The following is a 9,762-nucleotide window of genomic DNA, read 5'->3' on the forward strand; positions in this document are numbered from 1 at the left end:
TGCAAACATAAACATATTATTTCCTACTAGAATGTTTACAAAAATTGCCCTTTTTGCGTTTAAAACTTTCCATATTTCAGTTAAACTCATATCAAATGCTCTAATCGATAAATATAATTACACGTAAGTGCAATCTTTAGGCACATTGATCAAATTTAGCTTTTGACGTCATCAAAAAATGATGTCTGTTCAGCTACCGGTGATATGCCGAACAGAGTCTTATCGTCAAAAAACTTCGTCAAATACAACGCAGCTGCTACAAATATCTGAAACAACTTGCGGCTGCTAAAAAATACGTCTCCGTTCTATACGTTGAAAAAATTCCTTTTCTTGCTATAGTTAAAGTGATTTGGGTTTACCCTTGGGTTTACCGGCTTTCGTTTTGTATGCTGCCTGTTTAAGGACTTCAATGCAACATTTGTTTTCTTATACTCATTTTACCCTGTACACAAATTGCCTAAATATTGAAGCGCTAAAATGCTTCGCGGAGAAACTCCGTGCAGTTATTCAGGAGCTATTTTAGAATAACTGCGCCATGAATCGTGGTCCAGTGTCACACTGGTACACACTGTGACACTGGTAGCTAGAGGGACATCCATGGATACAAAGCTATTTAGCAAGACAGGACTCTCGCCTCGGTAAATGAAGAAGCCTTTTTTCAACCGCGGGCTACACGACCGGATACTTTGACGAGACCCTAATCAGCTATAAGGCGAACCGTGCATTGGACCAGGCCATTTGTATGCCGTAGATCTGAGTGACCACTTCTCCAAATTTGGATCGTGGATCTGCGTGCGATATCATACTCGGCGGAATATTCTACCGGGTATGGAACAAGTATAATAGATCAGCGGACTAAGGAAATGCATCCGACTCTTTCATACAAATTTCGAAGAATAATAAAAAATTCACATCAATTTGCGTCTGTATGACGATTTATTCTAGAAAAAAATGATACATGTGCGTGCGGGATATGCTGTGAACTATTTCGATTCTTACAACATACTAAGTAAATTTTGCAGCAAATTTGGACAGTTTTATTAGCACGCCTCACGACAAAACGTGACGTACGGGTTGACGTGTAGGCGGATGAACACATGCTATGCCTGAGTGGCAATTTCAATGGTTTTTAATCTTTTTAAAGGATTGATATGGATCTCAGAATATATCCCATGAAAAATTCGTTTTTGAATTTAGCAAACAAAACCTTTTTGCTCGGAAAAAGACAATAAGTTGGATCTACTTTAGATCGTAGAGCTACGCACTTCTATGCTGTTGTCCGCTGTCGCTGCGCGCTCTGTAACAAATTGAAGCGGGCCGGTTGGAGGCGTTTGGTGTGTGCACAGTTTCTGTGTAATTTACGAGGTTTTATTCTCAACCCATCATGGTTGCAAAGCAGCGCATGAGGATACAGAATGAGAAGGCGGGGAAGAACATAACGTTGAGGGGCAACGTTCCAAAATCATTGGTAAGTTATATTTAAATTCCATATGTGTGCTGATAAATTCACCATTTCATTCTTGATCCCGTGAATTATTGTCTATTTTTGTCACCTACTACAAGCCATTGGAGTGATACCATATGCTTATTTGATTTTATTGTTTGGCAGAGGCAGATCCAACTCAGAGTTTTTTTGGGGGGAGGGGGGCAAACCATAACAATTTATCGATTCTTTCCATGCCTCGTCTGTAGGCGTAATGTTAAAATTATGCCGTTTGGGAGGGGCAAATGCCCATTTTGCCCCCCCTGGATCCGCCACTGTTGTTTGGGTTAATCAGGGTTCTTTATTTCAGGTTTTCAGCATTAGCATGAGTGGCATTAATAATAATAATAATAGCATTTATTTCGCACCAAGTCGGTACATATACATGACAAAATCAATTAACATAACAATATCACCAACATACACATCAATATACACTCTACACACATCACACCCATGCACTGTGCACACGAATAGATCATCTTAGCAGTTTGACATCAGCGAATTCAGACCTGCATGAGACGGGCTTGTACCACTCTTTCTAAATGGGCACTAAACATATTGCCAACATCTTTTCGACTGACATCATTTATATCAAGTTCCAGCAGTTCATAGTCAGTACGGATTTTCCTATGGTTGCGTGCAACTAGCCCTTTCTCGCCTATGGCCCTATTCAGATCATTTATTATGCTATTTTGACTAGATGTAGCTCTCTTCCAGAAAAGAAGTTGCCTGCTCGCTATCAGCATTGGACATGTGAGCACCTTTAGCTCCATGCACAGGTTGTGGTTTCTCGTCCATCTTGGAACATGAACAAGTTTCTTCAAACAGGAGTGATAGGCGACACACAATTCACGCATCGCCTTTGTGACTAGCGTTCACTGGCAATGTTTCAGTTTAACTTAAAGGTTGTCTTTGATTAAAGCACCTATCCCTCAGCACTGTAAGTGCCAAACATAATCATGTCATGAGTGACCTAACTTTTTAAACTTTTTGAACAAAGTATAACAAAGTATAACCAGGATTACTGAAAGGTACCTAACCTGCTACATGCCTACATCATTTGATATGTTCTATGGAAGCACTAAGGATTTAAGTTTTTGTGCTGGCCTAGTGAGATCTGAATTATGAGATCCTGCATGAGCTGTGCTGCTTATGTACAGTCTATGCATGGTGCCCTGATGACCTGGAAAGTGTGTTAAATGCTTAAAAAGTCTGATTTACTTTTCAAGCATAAATTTTGCATATTCATATTCATGGCACAATGATTTGTGATTAGACCTTTCATAAACAAATACCAGAAGTGTCAAAAAGGTTGACATGTTTTTAGACCAAAACAAGACAGCTCGTAAAGTGACCCCAAGTCACCTGCCCATTGCTCTAATCATTACTGCACTTTCTAGGTGCCTGTTGAGGTACTTATTGTAGAAGGCCAGGTCAGGACTAAAGTATTGCCTTCTCATTTAAGACAGATATCCCTTCATGCTCCCTGCCAGTCATCATAGGTGGATAATTGTAAGGAACTGTGTGTTTTCTGCACTGTGAATCCAGTTCCACTGCAATCACAGTTTCTTACAATTCTCCCCCATGCCAGCCAGTGACCACTCCTCATACATTACAGGAAGTCTTGATAATTTGGTAGGTAAGAAATCAGAGGCAGGCTAATTGTCACTTGTCAGTTTCAAAGACAAGTGTCATTAGTTCCAAGTTCTCAGTTCTGCAAAATAATGATTGTTAGCTTAATTGACCCTAACAAAGAGAAATATTAAAATTGTAGTCCAGCCCAGTTCAATGATTCTCACCAGTCAGGAGAAGAACCCTTTTAGGGAATCTCAAACAGGCTACTGCTCAAGAGTTCAATGGTCTACTGATTGTCAAATTATACCACATTATTTGTAGAGGCTTCTGTTGTGATTGCATTGATTTGATTGTCCTGCTGGTCCAACTTCCAAGTGACTGGTCCTGCTCCTGACCTGGAAATATTTGTTTCAGAAACCTGCAGAAGACAAATACCCTGTTGGACCCTGGCTCTTGGCTCTCTTCATCTTTGTTGTTTGTGGATCAGGTAAGAGATGCTGAAGTCACTTTGAACATGCTTCTCAGGATGACAATAGGAGTCATATTGCAGTTTAACTTGTAAATGAACTTGGGTAAACACACCAAAGTAGAGCAAAATTAATTGAAGGTAGAACTGTAATAATAAATGTATTTGCTTTTGCTGGCTCCATCAGCTACCCCAGGATTTAGCCGCAAACGAATCCAGTCGACATGCTCAGGACCGATAATCCTGTTCATGATCTGTTATTTTTGGTAATGGTTTCTGTCTATTATGTCGAACACCATGTTCGTCATGGCATTTACGGTCGTGCGTTCATTTGACGCGCTATGCGTTGCCGCGTCATTCAAACGGCTTGCTGATCGGTAGCTGAGCTGCAGACATCCTTGCATTGATTCGTAAAAATACTTGATCACATATAAACATTGTTGTTATACTTAATGCGCTATTTTTTTTTTGTAATTGCAGATCATGGATCATTGTTCAGTGCATAAGCCCTTCTAAAGTGTCATTTTTCCACGGCGTTCACTTTGTGAAAGGGATTTACTTTTTGTTAGAAAAAAAGACCGTTAGATATCACCGTGTTTCAATTTATAGTTGGCCTCGGAAGCTCCTTGAAATGTTTTATTACCAGTGATGCCCAGTCTAGGGCCGGTAAACAACTAACGCTTATTCACCAATTACATATATGGCTGAAGAAACAAAGTTCACGGGTAGAGACCGTCTGTAGCGCGACGGAGGATTGGCATACTCACGATCATTCTACAGAAGTGTGTGAAGTTGTTAGCATTGTATTATGTGCTGCGGTCTCAACATCCGTCGCTGAACATCAAACCTTTCTTACTAGCCTTTTGCTAGCGCTCGTTCAGTCGGATTCGACCATTTTTAAAAGCACGCTCTTTTTTTCTTTTCAGCCATCTTCCAGATCATCCAGAGCATCCGCATGACGTAATGCACTCTGTTCGGCGTGGGAATCATTCCATCCTGCAAAACTGAAGTGTGTTCTCTTGTGTATTTATTCGGCCGCTCCGGACCACGTGTTAACGGGTGGCCGAGATATATATGGGTTTTATTGCGATATGGTGGGAAGGTAATTTGTGACGTTTCCGCTCGTGTGTATTTTTTATAACGATGCACAAATAAAATGAAGCGCAGTTGGGATGGACGCTGTGGGACCTGGCGACTCGGCACCGGCTCGGGGCACGGCGCTCTGGCCGGTCCCACATTCCTCTGACCTGTGGCCGTGCACAATGTCGCGCCGCCGTGATATGGGGCCGCGCGGCCGGTGGCTACCGACCGCCACCTCAGAAATATACCACTGTTAATAGAATGACCGTGTTTTGTGGAGGTGATGGGAAAAGGGGTGACCATAAAGGGGGAGGGATACCAAGAGGTCTATAGGTATGGTACTGAGTGGTGCGTGGCATTCTGCGTTGTGAGGTAGCCGCGACAGCCGCCACACAGTGACGCGCGCACGACTGACGGCCGCCGGAACGGGAAGGTGACGGTTGCGAAACGGCCCGCCCGCCCGGCGAGTGGCTAGTGCGCCCGCCGACCCGGTTGTGAAATTCCGGCTCTATGTAGAGGCGCGGCTCGTGACGCCGTCTCTGGTCGGACCGGTGCACCGGGTATAGGCCGAGCTTCCATAGCCTGACCGCGCTCCGGCCGCGTGACGATTGTGCAGACGTCGGCTAGGACAGGAATCGGGTTTTACGGAGAAGGAATTGGCGCTCGTGCATAACGGTTCCGTTGCCCTGAACTTAACTTTATGGCGATGGAGGATGAACGAACGCAAAGAAAAGGTCATTCAACCTAGCTGGCCAGCGATGATAAGGATAAACTCGGAACTTATTGCCCGTTTTAGCACACTGCACACAACGACTTGTATTTAAACGTACCATGTGGAACGGGAGGCATATGGCTCACTGAAGCTTTATAACTTTTTACTGTTTGTCAGCGCTGGAACGTTTAATTGCTTAACTTTGCCATAAGTATGAGTAGGTTCCAAGAACAAACGCCAACTCGGGACTAGAAGCCTGTGCTGGACGGCTTTGTCAGCTTCTCGATGGCGTCGGCGATGAAGGGCACGTAGTGTCGCACGCGCAGCAGCAGGCGCGGCTGGCCGGCGGCGCAGCTGCCCATCAGCTGCAGCCCTTCCAGCTGGATGGTGCCGTCCTCGCCCGCGGCCACGGCCGGCGCGCCGACGTCCTGCGCGCACTGGTGGCCGGCGGCCAGGCACAGGTCCGGCTCCGGCTGCGGCCCGCCGGGGAACAGCAGCTCGGCAAGCGGCGCGCCGGCCAGCGCGGCCACGCACCGACCGAGCGGCTGCACCGGCACCTCGCCGGTCACCAGCCGCTGCCGCGCCGAGCCGTCACTCAGACCAGTGGTGTCCAGGTTGTACGAGGCCTCCACCACTGTGGAACCTGGGACGGAGAGCAGCGCGGTGGTGGGTCAAATTGAGCAGCAGGGTCATATCAAATTGTCATTTCAACAAGCTTTGCCATGACTCGTTGAGCAACATAGCTATGGCGCATACAAGGAAACAGCAACAGTCGATTGCTCAACGAACGGTTAATGCGATGACATTCCGACTTTGGCAGACGTCCAACCAGTGAAGTCAAAGCGTTTGGGTCTATGACATTTAATGACCTTTTCGTCAAATGACCCTGACCTCCCGGGCCTCGGACTGACCTGGAGCGGGCAGCAGCTGCGCGGTGCCAGCCGGTGGGTCCGGCGGCGGCAGGCAGACGGGCCGGATGAGCGGGCTCTCGTCGGCCGGTCGGCCGAGCAGCAGCACGGCCAGCGAGTGGCGCCGCTCGGGCTGCGACCACTGCGGGTGCAGCTCCACGGCCGCCACTGGGTGCGAGCCGGCCACGCCGTCCGTGCGCGACGCCAGGTCGTGCTCGCCGAGACCGACCACCAGCCGCTTGGGCTCGTCGGGCGTCAGCACGCACTGCGCCGAGGTGATCACGATGAGAGGCGTCAGCAGCGCTCCGGCGCAGATCCAGCGGTCGGCCCCGGCTCTCTCAGAGTTCCGCTCGCCCACCATGGCCATCCACGGCTGCAGGCCGAGGTGGACGCGCTCGGCGCGGGCGAACGGCGGCGGCCGCTGGAAGTAGTCGCCGCTGGCGTGGAAGGCCGGGATGGGGCTGGTGGTGCCGCAGCCGGGCTGCCGAAAGCCGCGCCGTGGGCCGGTGATGGGCGCAGAGGTGGCCGCCGCCGGGGTGGGCCGCGGGCGGAGACCGATCGGACTCAGCAGGTCACGGGTCGGCGGCACGGAGCGGGGCGTCGGTCGAGTCTCGGGGGTGGCAGACGGCACCGGAGGCGGGGCGGACGGCACTGGTGAGGTGACTCGTGTAGGAGTCGGTCTGGTCACCAGGGGAGGGTTAGTGACCACCGGCCGAGGGCTGGGTACCGGAGGAGCGGAGGTGACCACTGGAGGAGCCGTGGGTGGGGCCGTTACTACCGGCCGGGCGGTGGTCGGTCGTATTGTGAAACCGGGGAAGACACGCGGCCGAGCGGTGGTGCGCGGGGTCGGCGCGACCCCTCCAGTCGTCCCGATGAGCGCCGCCAGCGGGCAGCAGACGATGGCGTCTCGGAAGCTGAGCGCGCAGATGCTGGGTTTGCGCAGCAGCAGGTCCGTGGTGGTCCTGTACAGGGGGCAGACGCCGGACACCATGGACACACAGCGGCCCTCGGTGCCATCGTTGGCTCGACACGCTCTCAGCGGCATCACCACCACACCGCGGCGCACCCCGCCACTGGGGAACACAAAGGCCGCCGAGAGGGGCGCTCCTACACACAGTAGGAGCGCCAGCACCACCAGACGCATGGCTAGGGCTGGGGAGACGGGCCAATCAGCTGAGGGTCAGGGAGCGAGACAGCCGGGTCTCACACTGGCGCTCACGACCGGACAGAGCCGGCAGAAGACTGGTGACGGTCAGCTATACTGCACACAACACTGCTAATGTGGTGAATGCTCTGACGACACTGCACGCGGCAATGCCAGGGGGTCTGACGTCTCCGGCTGCACTGCACGCGGCACTGCCAGGGGTCTGACGTGCCTGGACTGGCCGCTGTTTACTCGTGCCTTGGTCGTGACGTCAGCCATCGCCTGCACACGGGCCTCGGGAGCGCCAGATCGGCACAGTCACTGCACGCGGCGGCTACCCAATGAGGCTCAATCATAACAAACTCCTTGTTTTCGATTCCTATTTGAAACAAATTTGACGTATCAATGACCAGGGAAAACTCACACATCAGTCGCCTCGTCAGAGACAGTGCAGACCATCCCACCGTTCGCCCTACCGGCCTGTCCTCTCACCGCATCTCGTCGTGTTCTCCTGTCCCATCCCATCAGCCACTCCATGAGACCTGTCGGTCCCGTCTCCCATCAGCCGATCCCGTGCAGACCCACACGACCAATCGGCCGATAAGTCGGGTCACAGCTCACCCCGAACCAAAGATGGTAGCCAATCATTGGCACGCACTCATCAAAAGGAATGTCCCGACGTAAACAACGATGAACTCACGGGAATATCTCCGAAGTCGCGTTTTATTTACACGGTAGCTGGAACATGCAACAGTGAACGCGAATGATCAACAATTTTAATTTCCACCGTACACCTATGTAAGCGATGCACCGAAACGGGATAACGGCTCAATGTTCCTGAAGACGGCACAACTGTTACATATCAATGAACATGATTGGGATAGGAATGTCCTAACGATGCAATTCTTAGCAAGAAAATATAGGAAAGTAAATGAAGTTAAACCCTGTTACGTTCTCCATAACGATTCCCTAGATAGGAAACAGCTTCAAGTGAAACCGTAACTACCTCCGGCACCTACTTCGCCATCACTAACGATCTAACGAAGCCTCACTAACCATCCACTCTGACCCTACGCAGCTACGACACTAGCTACGGTTACTCCCTGGCCGAGGATAATGCCACCTCTCGTCCCAGTCACCACGGCAAACTGGCGAGGAGATAGTAACGTTCCCTGGCTGGGATCTACTCGTATGAAGAAAACCGTTAAATCCGGCGAGGGTTAAAGCTCAAGATAAGGGGAAGCCGACGGAGGGAAGAGGAAAGGTCAAACACGCGGCCCCAACTGGCCTGATGTGACCACCAGTGGCCCACGGGATACAAACCACCGCTGGTTGGGGCACTGCCGTCGTTACCGGCATCTCAGCAGTGGATTGCGTTTGGTCTGTGAGATTGGGAGGTTCGACTACCTACTTATCAAGCCCAGTCGACAAGTTATCGGAGCGTACAAAGGAACGGCTTGGGTCGATGTCCTCGATTGTCAATTAATGCACGGCGTCGACGCAAAAGGAGTCCTCGTCTTCAAAGGATTAGATAAGCACACACGCATATTTTCGCCAAGCTGGGAAGGGCATTGACGCCGTCTCACAATAATTAACAGACTTATACGGCAAAACTGAGACGACAAAACCGTACGTTCTACAAAGTACACTCAGAAAGGAATGCGAGATACATCATCAGCTCACTGAAAGGACAACTCAGCAAAATATTTACACTAACCGACAAAGGAGGTGGGTGGTAGGGGTAAGTCCGGCGCCGTCTTCACATCAATTGATAAGGCCTAATCGATGTTACTGTGTCACCATGCAAGAAGGTAAATCAAAACAGAGGCGGGTACCTCAGCTCTAAAGCTAGCAAAAAGGACTGATGATTGATAGAACGAGCAAGGATTGAACTAGACTGGTGAGCTCTCGAATTTCCCAAAGACGATCCTATCATGTGGACAGACTACGCAATCCACCGTGAAACATAATGGGCTCTCAGCCAAACCGTACATAGCTACTCAACACCGCACAACGAACATACAAGCGAATTGCCACCCAGCCCTGGCAGCTTCCGATGAGCTGCCCATGTCACGTCAAACCGGGTGAGGTGACAGGACAGGACAGGACAGGACAGAGGACACAAAACTCCGGTTGGCACAGGTAGGTAGCAGAACAGATACCCTGTAGAAGTGGACAGCGCCGCTGCTCTGGCGGCGGGGGCTGCGGCCAGGAGGCGGCACGTGCAGCGATCGATTGTACTAGAGACTGGCTATGTGGGTGGTCGCTGCGGGGCGTCGTTCCGCCGGGCGCCGCCGAGTGTCGCCACTGTCGCGGGCCGCGGGCCGGGCCGGTCGGCACGCGGCCCGGACAGCACGAACTCGGCACAAAACCATCACTTGTTGCGGCGAC

At 50.6% G+C, this 9,762-nt stretch overlaps 1 protein-coding gene and 1 long non-coding RNA gene across 2 annotated transcripts; one reads left to right on the plus strand and one right to left on the minus strand.

Moving 5' to 3' along the window:
* The first annotated feature begins 1,270 nt into the window (after positions 1–1,270).
* LOC122389086 lies at positions 1,271–4,698 on the plus strand. The gene is made up of 3 exons (XR_006257908.1): positions 1,271–1,468; positions 3,476–3,548; positions 4,454–4,698. It is a non-coding gene; the product is annotated as an uncharacterized LOC122389086 (long non-coding RNA).
* LOC122389084 (serine protease Hayan-like) lies at positions 4,540–7,609 on the minus strand. The gene is made up of 2 exons (XM_043380774.1): positions 6,231–7,609; positions 4,540–5,962 (listed from the first exon to the last, which is right to left on the minus strand). The coding sequence occupies exons 1-2, from the start codon at positions 7,369–7,371 to the stop codon at positions 5,568–5,570; spliced, it is 1,536 nt and encodes a 511-aa protein (XP_043236709.1). The 5' UTR covers positions 7,372–7,609; the 3' UTR covers positions 4,540–5,567.
* Between the last annotated feature and the right edge of the window lie 2,153 nt (positions 7,610–9,762).

The sequence above is a fragment of the Amphibalanus amphitrite genome, unplaced genomic scaffold (assembly GCF_019059575.1).
Source record: "Amphibalanus amphitrite isolate SeventyFive unplaced genomic scaffold, NRLGWU_Aamphi_draft 000343F_arrow, whole genome shotgun sequence".
NCBI lineage: Eukaryota > Metazoa > Arthropoda > Thecostraca > Balanomorpha > Balanidae > Amphibalanus > Amphibalanus amphitrite.

Bases quoted from the DNA above. Each gene is read 5' to 3' on its own strand.
- LOC122389084 (XM_043380774.1), bottom strand. From the start codon at position 7,371: ATGCGTCTGGTGGTGCTGGCGCTCCTACTGTGTGTAGGAGCGCCCCTC. The intron at 5,963-6,230 runs GTCAGTCCGAGG...TCTCCGTCCCAG, and splicing joins GCAGCTGCTGCCCGCTCCAG to GTTCCACAGTGGTGGAGGCC.